Below are 22,061 nucleotides of genomic sequence, written 5' to 3' on the forward strand. Positions count from 1 at the left end.
ACAACAGAAACACTGCTTAAATAATGACACCTTATCTGAATTGTGTTTGAGATGGCATGTGACAGGGTTAAATCCATGGATTTCAGTTCACAGAAGAATGAAAGGACTATAACAACTGCACTCCTAGAACAACTTTAGAGAGGAGACTCCATCACTGCAGTCCCTTTTATTATTTATTTTCAACTTTTTTATTCTGTTTGGTGTAATGAATCACAGCATTGCACACCTGGCATCTGCACACAACCATGCTGTCACTAAAATTCTGTGCCTTTCTCAGATGTCTGTGCTCACACAGACATGCAGAGAAAAAAAAGATAAACCAACCCAAGCAGCTGGGCAGACTCTGGAATGATGGGCACACTTGGCTCTCACCTAAATGAGGCAGCAGTATAATGAGAAATGCATCTTGTGACATGAGGACATGTGCTGCTGTGCCACCCTGGGCTAAAATAGCAACACACCAACGCCGGCTGATTCCATTCCCTGCAAAATCCAAGCTCGTAACCCCGAAGCAAAACATTCACCATCCAAACAAAGCCTGTGCTTTCTGCTTTTGGTGTTCATGGTCCTATTGCTAAGGTAATGTAGTTTGGGCCTCCATCTTTCAATTTTTCCCCACTGCCAAGGGATCAGATTTCTGAGGTTCCCAGTGACCTTTCCCCATGGTACCCGAATGCCAAAGCCCTGCGTGTGCACAATTTAACAGATTAACAAAGTAAATAATGCAGGCAAAGTTTTATACAACAAAAAAGGTTCTCTTGCATACAGAACATAGAACATTATCCTGTAGAAAAAAAAAGTATAACCAGGCTAAATTGAAATCAGGAGATTGCAGCAAGTCATTGAATTATTTTTTTATTGCAATGGTAAAATTTTTAGCATAGCAATTAGAACACCCCTAAAAAAACCAAACCAAACCAAAAACCCCTAAGGACCAAACCTTATTCTTTCCAAACCACTGAGGATTTTGGGAGGATTTTGCCCATATAGAATGACAGAGTTGTTACACCTTATCTAAGAGAAGTGCTACCTTGGCTCATTTCACACATTTTTACTAAAGACAGCTAAATTCCTAAGTCCCACTGAAAAAGCCATCCCTGAGATTCATGAGCAGTAACTTTTACAGAGATAAGCAATATTTTAATACCTTAAATTGCTTACCAAGAAAAGAACTGCTCAAGACTCAGCAACAACCAAGTACAGCCTAAGTGAGAGCTGAAAACCCTTCAGTCTGTTCTTTCCCCAGTGCTGTAATGGTACATTAGCACTTGTCCAGCTCCTTCACTGACCTATTGCAAGAACTCATACTCAAGAACAAATCAAAACCCTCACAGGCTTTTCTTTTCTTTTTTTTTTTTTTTTTTTTTTTTTTTTTTCTTAGAGCAATAAGCATTAATTAGAAATAAAATCCATTTTCCCTTATACTCTCATGTATTTTTCAAGACTTATAATAAACCTTATAATAAATATATTCTTGCCTTCTCAAATCTGGGCACTCAACTCACCAATTTCTTTAAAAATTAATAATAAACCCGATATGATTAGCACATTTTATTCACTGACATTCAGAAATCATCTAAAATGAAGCTTTCCTCTGACTCTAGGCACTTTAACATCATTAATAATATAACACAATCCTAGCAGCATTAATTGTTTCAGTGGGGAGGCAGTTCTTCAGACCTCTATGGATATTCCTTTCCATCCTTCCTCATGCTGGGAAATGATCTTAATTCTCCTGAAAAATGCTATCCTACATGCCTTTAGCACAAAAAGATGACTGGATTCAAGCTATTTCTGGTGATGAAAAGAATCCCCCAATCCTGGAGAACATCCTGACACCTGCTCCTTCAGTTTTATTAGGACAGAAAAATAACTGGCTTCTGCTGGCTGGGATAAACTGGTCTGCAATTGTTAAAAGCTTTACAAGGCACAACGGGTGTGTTAAATAGCAGTGCTCAAGGAAGCGGGGGATAAGTGAGATGTTGTGCTTCAGAAAGGAACTCCTGGCGCTGTTCCTGCCACAGGGGCAGGGCTGTGACAGCAGCAGCTGCAAGTGGGATGTGATCTGCACCTCATTTACCATCGATTCCAAAGCTGTCTTGTCAAATGCTGCCAGGCTGCAGTACATGCTGAGCGTGCACAGCTTTGCCAGGCATCCTTGGAAATGCTCAGCTCAGGCTCAGCCGTGTGTGCTGAGCTGAAACGGGTCCAGAACAGCCTTGGGGCCATCCTCTGCAGACACTACAAAGAAAAACAATTTCTGTCCAAGTTCAGTGTTAGGGCACACCCCACCCCACTCCTGTGTGCCCACTGCAATCCTTACTTGACTTAAAATGCACAGAGGTCATTTAAAAGCTCCCTCAGTATTACTGTCATGCCATTTGCACACTCAGTTCAGAGGCAAAGTGAACAAGTTTCAGCCACACACACAAACACTTTCTGCTTTTTAAAGTTACCAAGCACATACCATAAAGACAAGTCTTGCTTTGTAATCGCTGATTTTTCCCCTCTGTACAGTTATTCAGATCTCATTCCAGAACTCGTCATCTGGTTAATTAACAGATTTCAGTTTGTTCTGTGTTTAAGGGAGATTGTTTGTGGCTTGACTCTGGGAAAATGCACAAAAGAGGCAGCAGCTTGTTTTTCAGCTCCTGTCTTTGCATTTTCTGCCCAAGAGCCAGGGAAGCATGTAAATTAGGAGGCACATGTATCTTGCAGGATTAGCATTTCTCAGAAGACAGAGAAATGACAGCACAACTTCCAGTCTGAAGACAGAAAAATTGATCATGTACCATTTCGGGGGTGGATTTTTTCATGTTTCTCTGCCAAGCTACTGATCTGAAATCTTATTTTTATTCCATTCATCCTTCTTTCAGTAACAGCAGCTCCTCTGTTGGTAATATAATTGCTCATATTATGATGCCTCAAGTGAGGTTAAGGCTGTATGATGAAAACATATGCCACATACAAATATACATAATGTACAATATAGCAAATCTATCAGGATTCATTTGGTGCAGTTACCTGAGCACTCTGCATAATAATCCCACAAGAAATATTTCACAATGTGAACATCAAATAGGTAAAATTGCCTCAAGGCCAAGAGAACCAGAATGCACTAAATGAATTTTCTTGTAAGGATCTACTCCTTCAGAGATTTAAATTAAAATGCAAAGACATTTTCCCAAGTAATCCCAGGAGAGTAAATTGAGGAGGGAAAAGGCCAAAACCTTTAGATATTTTCCTAGTAAATACATTCTGCAGCCCAAGGCTTAATTCAGATCAACTTTTTTATGGTGTGTAGGTATTTCAAGGCAAAAAAAGAATTGATTCTAATGCTCATGGTAATAAATGAAATGTCTGCTTCTGGCACTTGGAATTTGAAACACAAGGGTCCCAGTAGATCAACTTCATGCTGTGCTTATCATGGCCCATCAGATTTCAACCTGCACTCATCCAATAAAATAAAACATAACTTCTGCTTGGCTGAAAACTAATTTTCAGAAATGCATCTGATCTTCAACAGAAGACATGAAATGATGGCAAATCCTCAGCTTCACTTGGGAATGTGTTCTGGTGGTTAACCATGGAAAAATGTGTGTCTTATTTCCTATTTGATTTTGTCTGGCTTTTGCTTCTGGCCATTACTTCTTATTATGCCTTTCTTCAATAGATTAAAGAACCCTTTAATATCCTGTATTTTCCCTCAGGAATGCTCCTGTACACTACAATCAAGTCACCTCCCAATTCTCTTCCAGATAACTTTAACAGCCTGAGCTCTTAAAACATCCCAGCATAAGGCATTTTCTCCAACCACCAGAACATTTTGCTTCATTCTTTTGCTCTCTCTTATTTTCCAATGTGCTTCTTAAAATCTGAAAACCAGCACTGTATGCACTACCCTGTGATTATTGAGGTCAAACATGAGAGGTAAAACAAACACTTTTTAATTCCTTTGTTTATACATTGATTAATCCTTTTCTGCCATAGCAGCATACAGGAGAGCCCTTATCTGATTGCTTACTTATCTGACCCTAAAATCCTTCTCAAAGTTATTACCTTCACAGTCTTCTATTTTCCAGTTATGGACTTCACACTTGGATTTTAAGATAGACAGCTATAGGGTTTGAAGAATGAAAATTCACTAGGTTTGAACAAGATGCTTGTACAAACTGTACTGATCAGTGCCCCATCCTCATAATTATCTACAATTCCATCAATCCTGAATTTTTGCAGCAGCAGGTTTGGATCTGCTTCCAGATCATTGCTAAAAATGTAGCAGGACATGGAACCTGCTACTAGGAGCTTTTTAGATGCCATCTCTTTCAATTAAGTTGTCATACAGATTTATTCTTGAGATATGGCAGCAAATTCCATTTGTATGGTTTGTTGGCACTGCATAATGAGAATATCACACAGCACCAAATCAAGCACCTCCTCAAAACAGTATTGATAGCTATTTTAACCAAAAAACTAGATCTGCATCATATTCCTTTGTTTCAACTTTTTATGATTTGAATTCCACATCAGATTTTCTATTTTGGTTAGGATTTAAGCTAACCAGTTGCTTGGGTCATATTGCTCACCCTTTTAAAAACGGCACAAAGCAACAGTTTATCACTTCTTTAATCTGATTTTAAGCAAGATCCAAACACACAGGAGCAGCATCTGTAATACAAGCAAAGGCAACAGAAAGCAGAGGAGACCAGCGACCATTTCTCAGAGCATTTCCAGTGTGGAAACCGCAGGAACTGCGGACTGGCAAAGTACCTGCTCTCAAATCTCCTGGTCCTGCTGAACTCCCTGCCCTCCACACACACACAAACACACACACACACACGCACTCACACTCTCAGGATATGTGGAGTCTCCTCCCGACTACAAGACGGGATAAGACACGACTGCTGCCTCAGGCACTGCAGAACCTCCCTGAGCGGCTCCGCAGCCCCGCGGTCCCGGCCTGCCGCCATGGCTGAACCGGCCTGACCGCCGCGGCTGCGACCACTCCGCTTTCCTCTCGTGTTTACACCACCGGATTTAGGCTCCGAGAAGTCTTCAACAGCACCACGGGAGGTTTAGGTTGGACACTGGGGAGAATTTCTTCACGGAAAGGGTGACTGGGAATGGGGTGCACAGACAGCTGGTGGAGTCACTGTCCCTGGAGGGATTTAAGGAAAGACTGGATGGGGCAATCAGTGCCATGGTCTAGTGGACAAGGTGGTGATCTGTGACAAGGTGGACTGGATGATCTCAGAGGTCACATCCACCGCAATTGATTCGGCGTTTCTATAACGAAGAAGAAGGAGGAGAAGGAGGAAGAGAAGAATGGGGAGGAGAAAGAGACTCCCCTACGGTCCCCAAAACCCGACCCACCCCACGGGCCGCCCTCCGCGGCCTCTGCCCCTCACGCTCGAGGCCGCCTCACGCCGCGCACCGCCTCGCGCACCGCCTCGCTCTGATTGGCTGCACCGCCTGTGGGGGCGGGACCGAGAGAGAGTGGCAGCCAATCCGCGCCGCGATGAACGTTTCCCGCGGGGTGGGGGCTGCGCGCAGGCGCGGCGCGGCGGGGCCGGCGCGGGCGTGAGGGAGGGAGCGAGCGGGGAGGGCGTGAGGAGCGAGCGGCGGGAGGGAGCGGGTGAGGCGAGGGTAGTCCCGCGGTATCCGCGGCGCCTCGCCTTGCAGCGGCTTTCTCTTCAGCGAGCGCCTTTCCTTTTCCGCGGAGCCCCCATCCCCCTCTCCGCCCCTCAGACGAAGTCCCCCGGTCCCGCCGCTATGTCTCTCGGCCAGCGCCTGGCCCGGCTGGCCGCCCACCTGCAGGACCCGCGCAAAGTGGCCGCGTTCCAGCGGCTCTGCGGGGTGGAGGGGCCCTCGGGCTGGGCCGGCGCGGAGCAGCAGGGACCGGTGGCGAACGGCGGCCCCGCGGGCGGGCAGGAGCATCCCACCGGGAACGGGGCCGTGGCCGGCGCGGCGGGAAGCCCGCGGCGCTGGAGGAGGAGGCCGCGCCGAAACTCGCTGACGGAGGAGGAGGACGGCAGCCAGGAGTTCGCCACTCGCAGCCGCTTCCTCTACTATCTGTTCAGCCTGGGCACGGAGCTGGGCAACGAGCTCTTCTACATCCTCTTTTTCCCTTTCTGCATCTGGAATGTGGACGCCTGGCTGGGCCGGAGGCTCATCATCATCTGGGTGTGGGTGATGTACCTGGGGCAGTGCACCAAGGATGTGATCCGCTGGCCGCGCCCTGCCTCGCCGCCCGTGGTGAAGCTGGAGGTTTTCTACAACTCCGAGTACAGCATGCCCTCCACCCACGCCATGTCGGGCACCGCCATCCCCCTGGCGCTGCTGCTGCTCAGCTACGGCCGCTGGCAGGTAATGCTCGCACCGCCGTGTCCTCATCGTGCGCCTTCCAGCCCCATGTGGCAGACCTGATTGCTCCTCAGGAGGGAGGTGGCTGAGTTTGGTTGGGAAAACGTCACATTCGTACCTTTTTTCCTTGCCTCACTGTTAATTTTTTTTTGTGTTGTTCTGCTCAGGTAACGAGAAGTGTTCTAGTAGTTCTGTCTTGTGAATGGAAGCTGTGCTGGTTTTGGGGATTAGCTCAGCGCGCGTGAAAAGTTCGCAGTAACAATCTGCGTTTTGTTCCGATGAAGGTTTTTTTCCAGCTTGTCCATTTGCGCAAAGTTTGGATAAGCATCTAATGTTTTTACACGCATTTGGTTTTACAGAGTGAGAATTTAGTGGAGAACCAGTAACTAAAGGGCTTCTTGTTGATCCTTCTTTGCTTCGAGTCACTTTGGAGCGTCATTGAGTTGTAGCTTTAGCCTTCTCTTTAACGATTTTATTTTCATTAACCACAACCTGGAAATGATCCTAGTATTTGTACTTTCAGGAGGTTCTACCATCTATCAATGTGTTCGTAATTAGCAGGAACTGATAATCTGCGATATTTTCATCACCTTCATTCAGCAGAATCTCTAAAATCTGGCTGTTGCACTTGGGGTCAATAGATAAGTTAAAATAACACTGTTGATCGCCTGCCTTACGCAAGCAGTGGCATGTGCTTTGGCGCTGGCTGCTGGAAGTGCGGCAGCAGCAGCAGCTCCAAAGAAAGCACATCCAGCTCTAAATCACCGCACTAAACCACTTTCAGCAGCAGCTGAGAGAAGGCTTTCCCAGGTAAACGTTTTAAGAAGTTAGGCAGTAATTAGACTCTTAAGTTGTTAGTGTTTACTAATCCTTACTGTAATACCTGGTTTAAGGTGGATATTAGTCACGTCGGTAGAGAAAACTAACTCTGATCCTAAGCTTCGTGCAGGGGCTTTACTCTTGTCTTCCCAGTTACAGGTAACAATCACCAGTTGTCTGCCGTGGCTCTATCTCAGCATCTAGAACGGGTGACTGAAAGGAATGGCATGATTGAGGGTTAGAGATTTTATTTGGCCTCTCTAACCAAAGATTATTGATGTTTCTGCAAGGTGAATGCATGTGCCCAGAAGGAAGCTCTTAGGCATTCGGTGAAGCATTATATGCTGGAGTTATGCAGGCATAATAATTACATATATATATAAAAATAATAATGTAATGTTCTGTGAGTGTTTGAAATAAATATTTGAAGTTTTGCCACTGAGATGTTTAATCTCAAAGTTGTTTGAGGTGACCCAAATGTGTATAATGTGATTATTTCTTGTTAGGTGTGTAGGGCTGGTGGCAGCTGGAAGCACAGACTGGGTTTGCACTCGTTGCATGTGGGAAAGCTCACTGAGCAGTTCCAGCCTTTGCACAGCCCGATGCCGTGTGTGCAGAGGAGAGCCCGTCTCGATGGCCTCTGCAGAAGCAGCAAACAGGCTGTGAAATGTGTGAAATGGTGTTTTGCCAATGAACCCAGTTCGATCCGTGCTTTGCCAGCCCTGCGGTCTGTGCAGCACTGCTAATTGAGTGAACATGTTTACCGTGGATGCATGCTGAGGAATCATAAACATTCAGCCTTGTATTCCTGCGGGACTGTGCTTAAGGAATGCAGAAGGAAACTGTTTAAATCCTGATTTCAATTCCTTTTTCTTAGAAAACGAGTATGAGTAAAAGACCTCTCTGAAACCAACTTCTGTCCTTTCAAAATACTCATGTAAAAAAATCACTTCTGATTTTTACATTATTTCCATAAATTAATCAGTAATTAACCAGTGGCATGTCAAGAGCCTTTTCATTAACCTTTCATCTTCTGTTCTCCCTGTTTTACTTGTGTTGAAAGGGAGTAGAACCTATGTGAGATCATGTTGGCATGGAAAATGGTGTTTTTCTGGGAATGGTGTTAAAAAAGACTGACCTCAGAAATTCTTGGAAAGCTATTAAAGAGGTTTTTAGTATTATTTTTATTAAATTGTACAAATTTACTAATAGGTGCAGGTTGCTGTATTTAAACCTGTTGGTTTAACCTCTTTCTGTGTATATTTAGTATAAGGAATACTCATGTATACTTACATTTAGTATGAAGAATATATTTAGTGTAAAGAACACAACTATGAGGTGGGCATTTAGAATTTATTTTAATAAATCACAGTTTGGGATATGACAATGTTGGGACTGTTGTTTCAGCAGTCACAGTGGGCAGAGGCTGAGGGTGAATTAAAGCAGATACAGGTGAAACTCTGCAGGGGCTTTTTCTCTGGAGTGCAGGCAGCTTTGGCTTTGGCACTTTGGAGTTTATACTAAACCAAAGAAAGCTCCCCTTGCTCTCAAAGATGTTTCACCAGTGAGGAGGGAATCTCCTTCTTGTGTGGCTGATTTCCAGCTTGCCTTCAGTGATCTATGACTTCCTGCTATTGTGTGGTAGTTCTTGTCTATCCAAGACAAACTATTTCAGTCTTTTTCTTGAAGAAAACAGAGAACAGAGAAAATGTGCTCCTGTTTTTCTAGGTGTGGCCCAGATTGTCCATTTAAAAACGTTTGGATTGCAGTAAGTTTTTCTTAGCCTCTTGACTTTGTGCTTTTCAATTTTTCGATGCCTTTAAGCAATTCTGTTACAATTATTTTTACATAGTATTCAAAAGGATTTTTGACTGTAAAACAAAAATACTTTCTAAAAATGCAATAGTTCTATTGAAGTAAAATATTTTCAGAGATAATGTATTTTAAAGATGGTTTTGGGAAGTTATCACAATTAGAGACTTTGGGCATAGGAAATATTCAGTGAAACTCTCTTTCAGACAGAAGTGAGTTAGATATTAGGATAACTTCCATAGTAGCTAACTGTTGTGTCCATTGTATCCAAATTTTTCAGTTTCTTCTTGTATTATGAGAGCTTGCCTGATTACTTTCATAATCCATGTTCATTTATTTATTTGTTACATTTCTGCAGGGAAAACTATTTATTTCAACAACTCTTCAGTAACCATGAAATATATAGCTCATGTCAAAGACTCATGAGAATTTGGGAGTGTTAAAAATGTTGATTTTTCTTTTTTCCCCACCCTCTGTTTGAAGTGCAGATACCCTGAAAGAGGAGGGCAAGCATTTAAAAGGCAGTGTGGTTGTAGATCTTGATATCATGTAGGAAAAAGCAACCTTTATCACATTGGGGAAAACTTGATTTCTTTGAAGTCTTGACAGTTTGAGCCAGGCTGGGCTTAAATCATGTCCCAGATGGGATGAGGAATAGAGAGTGTGAACTGCTAATTATCCACAAAATCTCCAAAGGCTCAGGCTGAGATTACTGGAAAAAGCATTTTTTATATTTTGTTTGATTACGTTGAACTGCTGATTACAGATAGACACCAAGATGTATTTTATTAGAAATAGCCCTTGAGTTGGGATGGTACCTGAATGTGTCAGAACTCTGCTGGCTTTTGAGGAGAAAAAAATAAATATCAGCCAGGGGATACAGAAAATTCAGAAAAATAAAGAAAAATAAATGTCAGCCAGAGGATAGAGAAAATTTGCTTGTATTCAGAGTTCCTCTGGTGTTGAAGTGAGGGGAGAACGACCAATCCTTTGATGCATCGAACTCGATTTATTGATCGATCAGTCAGCTTAAATAATAGTGTTAATGAACTTCATGCATATTCCAAAATCCAGGTTTATGATAGGCTAACAGAGAAAACTCTAACCACACCTTTTGTTTTACTACACCGTTGATTGTTTACACAAAACAAAACCAGTGTTCCCACTGTGATACGAACGGTTCCCAAAACTTCCACATCTGTTCTCAGGGTGCCATCTTTTCCCAGAGAGGGTGTTACATTTGTTATGGGAAGACTGCCTGAGAACTTTATTGTTTATACAATGATGCCTGAAAGAGTCTAATTGTTTATAGAAGTCAGGCTGGGAACTGCTTCACAGCTACCTTTTACTTTTCTCTCAACTGCATGGCTTCATGGCCTTTTTCTTCAAGCCGTGCCTGAACTAAACTCCCGACACTCTGGGATGCAGCCTGGCAGCAGCAGTGGTGTGGCTTTCTGATGCAAGGCTTGGCTCTGAGGAGACGCACGGCACCTCACTGCCCAGGGTCACTCGGGCTAAGAACACACACAGGCACCAGGATGGTGGACAGTTCAAGACTTTTATTGTCTCATCTCGTCGGGTTTTATACTGGGAACGTTTTTTCTTTACGTCAGGTGTTGTGGTGTGCTGTAATGTCCCATTTTGGCCTTCCAGGTCATTTCCCCAAGTGTGCTTATACCTCTCTCCCTTCCCCCTTGCCCCCATGCTGAGTGAGTCCTGTCAATCAGGCTGAACATTCCAGCAAGGCGTCGTGTGGTTGTTCAAGTTTAAAGGATGCCCCTATGCCCAGGGGTCATTGGCCTGACTGGGTGTCATCTTCCCCTGAGACCCTGCCCCTCTCACCTGGTTGGTGGCTCACCTGTACCTCCCCTCCCCCTGTCCCTGAGCTTAAAAGGTGATCAGACCATGCGGTCATGGTTCTGTTGGAGCAGCTCCTCACGTTCAGACCTCTGTAACCATGGAATAAACCTCTGGACATTAAACCCTCCAGCAGAATCTTCTCCTTTTTCTCTTCACCATCGCCTGAAGCCATTCCTCCTGAGGTAACGGGGTTCCTAACAAGCCTGGACTTGTTCAGTGCCCAGCTGCAACCACCAGCAAGCCAAGGTATCTCTGGGGTGACACACCGCAGTTGCTGCCTTTGGCCCAGCAGCGAGGGTCAGACTGGCCCAGGCACAATCTAACTGGTAATATTGGGAGCCTTTTTACCAATAGTCAGGGGGTCTTACTTTACTGCAATTGGTTAGTAAGGAGTAGAAAGTTACTAATGTTAGGGGGGACTACATTCTTGGGTGATTTTTTATCACTAGGAGTTAGGGGGAGAGGAATTCTACTGCTTTCCGTGACATGGCGAGATTTTCCGAGTGCCTGACCCTATCTACTGCACAGTGGCTGTGTGCATTAGGACATGAGGGGTTTGCCCTCCCTCCCGAGCTCAGTGAGGAACTGCTGACTCTCACTGGAGCCACCGAGCAAACTGCAGGAGCCCAGGGCTGTGTTGATGAGTAGCAGCCTTTAACTGCATGAACAAGGCTGATTTACCTTCTGCAGCAGCTGCTGGTGCTGAGTGTGACAGCCTTGCCCTCCCTGCTACCTGGCTGGCAGTGTTTGATATGCAGAGCCTGTCATCAGTGACTGACCTGGATAAACAGCACTGCTGAACCTGCCCTGGGTGCATCTGTTCTCCAGTGGCCTCTCTGGTGCAGTTTTCATTCCCAGTTTCATTTGCTCTGTGCTCTTTTGACTCTCTGTGGTACTGGTTGTGTAAGGCTCTTATGTGGTACCACGTGAAACTCCCTTCCAGAAATGTTTCATCTGCACTGTGACTTTTATCAGCCAAGGCTGCTGAGTGTAATTAAATGAGATGGGTTTGACAGGATCTGTGTTGGGATTTCAGGGAGATCTGCTTTGCTCTGTGGCTGTGGCTGACCCCTATTGAAGATTACCTCTAGAATTGTCTGCCTGCTCTTTCATTTCCACACTCTCTGATCCCCACTGGAGATGGGGAATAATTGGTTATTGGGGGTGAATAAACAGCCTAATCACAACAGTGCTACAGTGAGAATTTTGCAGAAAGGGGCACACCCTTGTTTTAAATGTTTGTCCTTGGTGAAAGGCTTGCATTTGCAGTGAGATTGATGTAGTGATAAACTGGAAGCTGCACATAGAAAACCATCTCTCACATACAAAGTGTGTGTGCAGAGCAAGTGCAGCCCCTTCAGAGAGAGACACATCACCCCTCAGAGAATCCCAAATGGGCCCTTGGCTGAAATACTGAGATGTTGGCAAAGAGATGTGTGCATGCTTGTCTAATTGGTCTTCTTGAACATGTTTCCTAAACAGTCTGACAAAAACTCTTCTGAATGGGGAGCACAGCTGAAGGGATGATCTGAAAACACAGAATTACCCACACAATGCTTTGAGAGAGAGAGAAATGGGAATTTGGAGGGTCAGCTCTGGCCTTGCCTTGTGTGTGTGTGATGTCAGGTCTTCCATGGGCCATATTAATGCCTGTAGTTTGTTTGTAAGGGAAACTGAACCAAGTTGTTTTTTGCAGGTGTTAAAAGTTTAAAAAGAGCAGAGCCAGTTCTGACAAATGTCACTGGGGAATCTCTGCCAGAGGGATACAACAGCCTGTCTCATTAGACTCTGTTGATTGTCATTAAATGTATTTTTCAGTTTTGCCTAAGCAAATCTTTAATTAATGTAAAGGGTCTTGGGAGAAAACATGTAAAAACAAATGCTCTAAGGTTGGATACAGAGTTTTTGATGAAAAGGTATTCAAAGGAAATACTTCTCAAGCAGTTTCTGTTTCTTGGTGCATTGTACACATGTAAAAGCACTCCTTGTCCTTTAAATAGGGTCTGCTGATTAAACTGAGAGAACATTTTGCAGAAAAAATGTAGTTTTAGGTACTGGGGCATAAACAGAGCAAGCCATAAGTAATTCTTGCTAGCTGTGTTCAGAGAGGAATTATTTTTTTAATGGCTGCAATGAAAAGAAATAACCTAATTCCTATTGTTACTCCTCAATTTGTTTTCAGATTAGGTGTAGCAGAAAATGAAATGTTTTAACTTCCTTCAGAACTGGCATTGAAAAGTTTATCTTGGAATTTGAAGAAGAGGTTCTTGTAGTGACATGTAACACTGAGGTTTTTATGTCTCTTGTTATTAATGTTGGTCAGTGCAAGAAAGGAGAAAATCATTGATAAATGCAGATTAACCAGTGGTGTTTACCACCTGGCCCATTGGAAAGAATTTGTTTATTTTTCCTAAAATGACTGATTGGTGGTCTGTCTTTTCTAACAATCCTCTTCTCCCTTTTCTTCTGCTCTCTTCAAAAAATCATTTTTATGCTTTGCTTTTTGAACTCATCTGTCCAGCCAGGTCTGGAGTCATTCCCATAAACACTGATTATTGCTTTTCATGACTATTGTCAGTACATGGCACAGATACCTTATTAAAAGTCTGGTGCTTCAAGTGATGCTTGGATTCTTTCTGTGAACTTTAGCCCAAAATAATTGTCTCAAACTCAGGTTGCACTTCTGAGTTATGATATGATTAAAAAAAGATCATTGAATACTGTAGAACACTGAAAATATTAGAAAGTTACTTTGGAATCATTTGTGGGTGCTGGAAACTTCTCCTGTGCTTTAAAAAGGTAAAGAAGTGAGCATTTAGTGTCTTTTAATAGTGTTCCCTTATGAAAGGAGGAATTTTCTGACCTAGGTCAAAGCTTTTAGGACAGATTGTTTCCTTATAAGCATTTTTAAACAATGGTTATGTTATTAAGAGTCTTGGCAAAAAGATCAAGGAGCAGGAGGAGGATGGGAGGGGTTTTGTGTGTGGTCCAGTCAGAGGTTTGCAAGCCTGTTGTGGAGGATGTAGTGGAATTTTCTATAGGATGAGAGAAACACAGGACATCAAGTTCTAAAAACTTTGTCCTAAAAACAGAGGACATAAAGTTCTCAAAGACTTACTGAGAGTATTTTCACTGCTGTTTTACAAATATGAATTTAATTCAGTTTCTTTGATCAAAACAAGATTCTGGATATGGGAACAAAATTGGGGTCTGAAACACAATGAGTAGTTTATTCAGTCAGCTTTATCCCTAGCTTTACCTTAATAGGTGAAGTTAAGAAATCAATTAACTTCTTAAATTTTTTAAAATAACATGCTTATTGGTTTGGGTGTTTTTTAAAATAACATGCTTATTGGTTTGGGTGTTTTTAAGTTATAAAAAAGAAAGCAGTATGCAGTTAAAAAAGAAACCATACTCAGAATTGTTGAGGTGGCATGTTGGCTGTGGGGAGGCACAAGGAGTTTTTGAGGATATACATGAGATGGTCCTAAAAGAGGGCATGGAGACAGGGTTTGACATGTTAGTGTCCAAAATGGGCTCCTCCTGAGTGTCTGACTGAAAGTGACACCAGGACTGATCAAGATTGAAGATACATCAATTCTTTTATCAAAAAGAGCAAGCTGAGAGAATGAGACCTGGTTTCTGTGTGTACCTCTCCCAGCTGTGATCTCTGACAGCCTTCCACACCCTCCTCTGGCAGCACATGTGATGCCACTCTGCCTCCTGATGCCCGAGTGAGCAAAACCAGCAGTGAACTGGGCAAGGGGGTAGAAGCAAACTTGTGATCTTTTGTCCTTTGGGCCTCTGTAGGTCTGATCTGGCATGCCAGCAACCATGGGACTAAACCTGCTGGAATTCAGCTCTCTTGCTTAATATCTCTCATTAAAATAGAAACCCAGGTCAACACAATAAAAACTGCTTATGACTTTCTTTCCTGAACACTTGATAGAAGTTTATATTCAAATTTTCACATTAGTCTTTTATAAAATATAGAAGACTGTAAAATATATAAGACTGTAATATAAAAGACTAGTAAAAGCTGTTTTTTTTTTTACTTTGAATATTCATTTATTATTTGGAGAAGAAATTTTTGAAATCCATTTTCACAAAACAGTATTATTACAAGGCTTGCTGGTACCTCAGCCTTGCAGGCAATAATTTGGAGCTAAGTTTATGGCATCAGCTTTTTTTCCAAGGATCCAGGTGATGTCCCTGTTGTTGGTGTGACTCACATGCTGCTGAGCTCAGAGGTGTGTGGGAGTGCTGATGTTCTCCTTTAGCCACCTTGTGCTCTTAGCCCTGTGTGTGAGGAGCAAACACAGCCTGTCTCACCACCCCAGGGCAGATTTCAGCAGGTGTTACCAGTTTGATGTTCTGGGAATTCTCAAACCCAGTGGCTGCTTTGAAAGGTAGGAGTTAAAACAGCCAGGGTGTTGTGCTTCATTTGTGATCAGCACTTAAAAGGTGCCTGCAAGAAAGGTGGGAGCCAGATCCTGTGGGCCTCTTGTGACAGGAGAAGGGTGATGGTTCTGAGCTGAACCATCATTTAGGGTTCATTTAGATCAGATGCAGGGCAGAAGTTTTGTGCTTCTGCAGGTGAAACACTGGCACAGGTTGCCCAGAGGGGAGGTGGGTGCTCCATTCCTGGAAACATTCAGGGCCTGCTTGGCTGGGGCTCTGAGCAGCCTGTTCTAGCTGAGGGTGTTCAGGCTGTTTTACTGTGTTTTGCTACAGAGAAACTAAACTAGCCCGTGTTCTCAGGGTATTTATTCAGAATTAAAGATATGACAGAGCCAAATAATCTTTCCAAAACATTCTTCAGAGCTGGAGTTTCTGTTTCTTTCTTACTCTTAACACCCGTCCCCTGTGAGTTCCCTGACAGCAAGCATCTCTTCTTTCATTTTCAGAGTTATTGTAGTCTGCCTGCTGTTTACAGTCACCTGCTGAGCACTCTTAAAACCAGACTTCTCACCTAGCTATTTCCTTCATACTCCTTGTTCTCAGGATTTTGCTGTTTAGCTGCTCTGACCTCTTCCCTTCCCCAATCCCAGCCTCTCACCCACAGTGTCATGAGCAGCTGCTGAGCCTGGTGCTTCACCCATCTTCCTGCTAAAGCCCCTGCCTCTCTCTCTGTCAGGTCCTGCAGAAACAGGACAAGTCTTTATTAAAGAAAAGCCTTACCCCTGATGGGGCTCTGACAGCACCAAAATGTGTGTCAGGAGACAAGGATGGACACAGGTATCAAGTGATGGCAAAACAGTTTGGGACTCGAGGCTGCTCTTGCTGGGGTCCAGCTGTCCCTGCACAGGCAGCACTTCTGTGGGGGTGCAGGGAGGCTGTGCAGGCAGCATTCCTGCTCCCCTGGGACCAAAGCACAGAGGGACACAGGGATGTGGCTGCACTTGGGAGGCACCAAAGGAGCTGCTTTTGTGGCTGCTGCAGCAATGCTGGTGTCTGATAACTCTGCAGTTGTGTGTGACAGAGTTACTGGTGCATTGCCTGGGATTAGCACAGTTCTGAAAGGCAGGAAACTGAGTTTGTTCCTTCATCACTGCAGTCAGAAATGAGTCACAAATACACAGTTCTGTTTAGATCCAGTTTGTGGATGAACGTGATGGAAGCAAAGATAAATGTTGCTACAGGAAATAGAGTTTAGTCTAGATGGAACACAACTATGAGCTGTTTAGTATTTATGTTTGTGTTTAGTATTTATTTTAATGTGAAATCTGCTTCTTATGTGAAACATAAGCTTCCTGATTTTCTCTTAGTTTGAGAATGTTGTTTTAGTTTTGTTTTGCCAACATGGTCCTGGAGTTGAGAATTCAGTGAAAGTTGGAAAAATGCAAGAAGAGTGATAATCCTGTCTCAAACCTTTTACAGAAAGACTGATTTTGGAACTCTACAATCTGTTAAATGGCCTTCACAGAGGACACAGAACTTCCTCCAGTAATTTTAAGGATATTTTCTTGAATTTCTTGGATATTCCCTTCAGGTTACCTATGAAAGGAACAAGGAAAAGGGCAAGAAAACTGCCTGTAGATTTTGTTCCTAGGCTTGGGTACATCTAGGCTGCCTGTTTATATTGAACATGTTTATTGTAGGAAGAGAAGCAATTTTGGAAACTTGCCATTTTATCTTGTGACTGTGTCTTTTATAGAATAGTGGCAAAAGAGGAAGCTGTATCCTGTCTTGTACATTTTGCAATAGTGGGGAAAGCATTTCTGACTGTGCTGTAATATGTAAATTAGCATAGCTTTATCCAAAACCTGAGCAAGTTAAGAAACTGTTTTTCCACATGATGTGTGCTTATTAAAGCAAAGTATTTAATTTCTTCCTGATAAACAGTCCTTATTAATTCAAAAAAATGTGAGAAGGCAGAAATAATTGGAAGTAATTGTTATGATTTTTGTTTAACAAATATGGCTTGTAGGAGGAAATTTATGTGGGTTTGGAAAGAACAGAAAAGATTACTGTTTTAGGAGTTTCATGCTGATGCCCAGAGATTGAGTCAACAACTGCAGAAGCCCTAAAACAAAGAATTGAGGAAGGAATTGAATTTCTTTGTAATTTTGTTATGAGTTCCTTCTTTTCAGGAAAACAGTGAAGCCTTGATCCTGCCTGGGTAATTGCTGACAGTACAAATATTTAATGGAGCTGCTTCACCCAGTGTGAACCTGCTGCACTTTAACACACCTGTGGTCAGTTTGGGATATCAGAGCATGGCAGGACAACTGCTACAGAGATTGAGATGTTTCTTACTGCTTTGAAAAAGTGATCAAAGCACTGAATTCATATATCCTGAATGCAGATAAAATGGGGAAGATTAAAAGTTTGACTTAGCAATTTATCAAAAGGTGCTGTGCTAGGCCTGTGGAGGTAGGGCAAGGAAAAGGGTAAGCATCAGTGGCATTAATTGGAATTAATTATAGAATATTCATAGAGTGATTTTTTTTAAATTTTTTTTTCAAATTCTAATATGGTTTCTGCATTTTTCTTCCCTACCAGTATCCCCTTGTGTTTGGACTGATCCTGGCATTCTGCTGGTGTTCTTTGGTTTGCTGTAGTCGAATTTATATGGGAATGCATTCAATTTTGGTAAGAAAATAATCTAATCTACTACTGAACTTCTGGTTTAATCCTGTTCTGATTTAATAAACTTCCATCACATTGAAGGTTTTACAGTGCAGTAATTATATACAGATGTATTTTTGTAATGTTCTACCATACACAAACAGAAGACTTAAGATTTCTTCAGCATAGAAATTGATAAAACAGCTAAAAGTGGCTCTGACCCTACTTATACTTGTCTTTTATAAACTCAGTCCATGGCTGAAACTTAACAGGTGTTGAATGTCATCTTTTAGTGCAGAAATTGATAACTGCTCTAAAGTGTAGAGTAAATTTTCCTCTACAGAGCAGAGATCATTCTGCAGGATGAGAAAGTGGCTGTTAAGGTTCACTCCACGTCACTGCTGAAAGCATGTGCAGTTTGGAGTGCCACTCTACATGCCAGAGTTTCATTTACCAGAGTTTCTAAATCCAGGTAACAAAGTTGGCATCTTTGAAAAGCAAACTCATTTATTAAACAGATGAAAACTCCCCAAACTGAAACACAAATGTATGCAATGTAGAAATGAGAAAACAAGAGCACTACAAAATGGCAATTGTGATGCAAGATCAGTTATGAGGGTGGCTAAGGATGTTTTTGAGGATCAGGTGCTAGAAGCAAAGCTAAGAGACAGAAAAGGGTAAGTCTGGTAGGGAGTTTAAAAGCTGGTAGATGAACACAATGTAAAAAAGAGCATGGGAAAGTAAGACAGCTCAGAAAAACAAAATGACATTTTTGCATCAGTAGTTAGGAGTTTCCAATCTAAACCACTCTGTCAATGTGATGTGATGCACTGATAGTTCAGCTGACACAAAATGTCACAGAACAAAGTCGTGCCACAAATAGTGAGCAAGCAGACAGAGCTGTTTTGCAGTTTCACATCTGAATCCTCTGCAGAGTTTGAGGGAGTGGAGTTCACCATGTGGTGCCTGCAATGTACATTAACCACAGTGCCTGAGTTTGGGGGAAGTAGGTGGCAAATACAGCAGAAAGGTTTTTTTTTTGTTGCTTCTGAAATGAGCAAGTCTGATGCTTATATCAGTCAGTTTTATTAGAGCTTTTATCAAGCTTTCAATTAGTGGAAGCAAATAAAAATGATTCATTGAAGCTGGTGCAATGCAAACCCTGCTGATTGAAGTCCCACCTCCTGGCTCATGTGGAAGAGCTGATAAGCATGAAAGTGAAGGCAGGCCACTTTGTAGTGCTTGGATTGCACAAATTCTTCTTTAACAATCAAAGGTGACAAAAGTAGCAGTGAGTTCCATGCAACTGAGTGATCAGTTAACTGAAATTTAATGCTGGAGTAAAAAAATCATTGGGTAATCTTTTCATTAAGAAAAGACTTTTAAAAACTGAAATTCAGTTAGGAAGCCACAGAGGTTATCTCTTCCTCTCCTTTAATATTTGGAAACAGTTCCCATTCTTCCAGCATTGTTAATTCTGAAGCTGCAGTGAAAGTTGAAGCTGCTCTAGTGCAGCAGTCCCTGACTGCTCACCAGCTGCTGCTGCTGCCAGTGTTGGGAGTGTTGGCACCCAGGCCCTCAGAGCCACTGTTGAGCTGTTTCAGCAAACCTAAGCTGGCAGAACATATTTAGCTGAGCTGGATTTGTGCTGACTGTAGGTTTGAATGCCCTGGCCCTGGACAGGGATCAGTGTTGCCAGCAGAAAAATCATAGAAGAATCACAGAATAGTTCTGGGTTCAAGAGACCTTTAAAGATTATCCAGTCCTAGCCCCCTGCAATAAGCAGGGACATCTTCAACCAGAACAGGCTGCTCAGAGCCTTGTCCACCCTGACCTGTATGTTTCCAGAGACAGGGCATCCACCACCTCTCTGAACAACCTGTACCAGTGCCTCATCATGCTCATTGGAAACAAAAATATCTTCCTTATATCCAGTCTGAATCTCCCCTTTTGTAGTTTAAAACCATCACCCCTTGCCCTGTTGCAACAGGCCTTTCTAGTAAGTCCAGACCTGCAACCTCAGTGAAGAATCCTTTGATCATAACTTCATTCATGATCTGGTCAGGATGCAGGTGATTTGTGATCAAATGTAATTCCTTACCTATGTTTAACATAAGAAAGAGTTTATCCTTTAAAGGGTAAAAGATGGGAATCCACAAGTTGCTTTTAACACTACAGCAGCTAGGCTTGAATTCTTGTTAATGTAATTTGAGGGCTTTTTTAAAAATAGTGATAACACTGAAACCCTATCTTTCTCTTCAACAGGACGTTATTGCTGGATTTCTGTATGCTATTCTTATCCTGGTTATCTTCCATCCACTTGTGGACCTGATTGACAACTTCAACTTAACTTACAAATACGCACCTTTAATTATCATCAGTCTCCACCTGGCCCTGGGCATCTTCTCTTTCACCCTGGACACGTGGAGCACGTCACGGGGCGACACAGCTCAGATCCTGGGCTGCGGCGCCGGCGTGGCCTGCGGCTCCCACGTCAGCCACACGCTGGGCCTGCAGCTGGACCCTCCTCCCCAGAGCCTGCCCCTGTCCCTGTCCTCCCTCAGCGTGGCTGTGTTTGGGAAGGCCATCCTGCGCTTGCTGCTGGGGGTCATCGTTCTGCTGCTGACGAAGGTGGCCATGAAGAGAGCCACGATCCCCCTGGCGTGCCGGCTGTTCCGCATCCCGCGGGGCGACGTGCGCAGGGCGCGGCAGCGCATGGAGGTGGAGCTGCCCTATCGCTACGTGACCTATGGAATGGTGGGCTTCTCCCTCATGGTGGTTGTCCCTGGCCTCTTCCATTTCGTTGGTCTTTCCTGATGCGGTCTGATCGCTTTGGGGAGGGAGAACTGAGCTAGTTGCTTTTTGAAGAGGTGCACTAGTTTGCTAAGGGAAGGCCGGCCAGCTGGGCTTTTGCAGAGCCTTCCTGTTAACAGCAATACAAAGCAAGCAAAGCATTTAAAGGGCTTTGCACATCTCTGGGGATGGTTTAGGGCCAGCAGTCAAGCATCAGTCCAGGAGAAGTGCTGACCTCTGTAAATGCTGATTTTTGGACTTATTGCTGTAACCAAGTCTGTGTGTGTGATGCAGTGAATGTATCTGGGATGGCTGCCAGGCTGTACCTGTGTACACTGACACTTCAGCAGGTGTGTCTGACAGCTGATCAGAAGGCTCCATTCATGATCTGTTTGCCATTTCACGGTAATTAATTCAAGTTGTTGGACCATAAACTGTTACATTTGCTTTCTTCTAGTCTTTCCTGAAGTCCTGCTTCTAGGTATTTCAATTAATAGGTATTTTTAATGGACCAAACTTGTAATGAGGTTGAATTTTTCTAAATAAATGAGCAAAAGCCTTTTTCTTTAGCCCCCTTTGCAGAGAAAAATGTCTGGATTAGCATTGGTAGATATCACTAGAGTATATATAATTCAGGTACTGTATTTTATGGTTTAATAACTGTGCCTTTCTGTTGCTGAATTAAGAAATGCCATATATACTGTGATGTAAAAATGCCTAATTTTATGGAAAATCCTACGTAATTAGGCAGATATTAAAAAATGTTAATTGTCCATGTTGCTGACATGGTCCAAGTTAACCAGAATGTCCAGTTTTTACTGATCAAAATTGCATAAATAAAATGACCCAGGAATTGTGTCCTTGAGCTCAAGATATTGTAAATGAACAATAGTCCCTTTTGTAAGTATTTTTAATGTGTATTGTAAGTTACTGCAAGAGGATATATTTTTCTGGAGATTGTTTATACAGTGGATGGATATTCAAAATTAATTATTTAAACATATAAACAATAAAAGCACCCCATTCTGCAAAGAAATGGGCTTCACTTATTATTCCAAACTAATCTAGAAGGACCACTGCTTTTAGGTATTTGGTTAGAAAATACTATTCTAGAAGAATTTGTATTTTTATGCATTAACATAGTATATTTAAAGGTGATAATCACTTTTACCCAATTAAGATAGTTATAAGACAATATAACAATTAAAGTAAACTTGTAATCATTCTGATTGACAGATTGTGAGGAGTCAGGACAGTATGGTCAATGCACGAATGGTTTGTGATGTCTAAATTTGGCAGGATTTTATTATGTGCTTTTGAGCTTTTCATGATCTTTTTCCCTT

At 42.8% G+C, this 22,061-nt stretch overlaps 1 protein-coding gene across 1 annotated transcript; it reads left to right on the forward strand.

Moving 5' to 3' along the window:
- The first annotated feature begins 5,624 nt into the window (after positions 1–5,624).
- SGPP1 (sphingosine-1-phosphate phosphatase 1) lies at positions 5,625–21,754 on the forward strand. The gene is made up of 3 exons (XM_058026162.1): positions 5,625–6,366; positions 17,860–17,949; positions 20,191–21,754. Exons 1-3 carry the CDS (start codon positions 5,773–5,775, stop codon positions 20,740–20,742), a joined length of 1,236 nt encoding a protein of 411 aa, XP_057882145.1. The 5' UTR covers positions 5,625–5,772; the 3' UTR covers positions 20,743–21,754.
- The last annotated feature ends 307 nt before the right edge of the window (positions 21,755–22,061 follow it).

This window comes from Melospiza georgiana, chromosome 6, assembly GCF_028018845.1.
Source record: "Melospiza georgiana isolate bMelGeo1 chromosome 6, bMelGeo1.pri, whole genome shotgun sequence".
Lineage (NCBI taxonomy): Eukaryota > Metazoa > Chordata > Aves > Passeriformes > Passerellidae > Melospiza > Melospiza georgiana.

What these genes read in the sequence shown, in the direction of transcription:
- SGPP1 (XM_058026162.1), top strand. Translation starts at nt 5,773, where the DNA reads ATGTCTCTCGGCCAGCGCCTGGCCCGGCTGGCCGCCCACCTGCAGGAC. An exon ending in TCAGCTACGGCCGCTGGCAG is followed by an intron (nt 6,367 to 17,859) that starts GTAATGCTCGCA and finishes CTTCCCTACCAG; the next exon opens with TATCCCCTTGTGTTTGGACT. An exon ending in TGGGAATGCATTCAATTTTG is followed by an intron (nt 17,950 to 20,190) that starts GTAAGAAAATAA and finishes TCTCTTCAACAG; the next exon opens with GACGTTATTGCTGGATTTCT.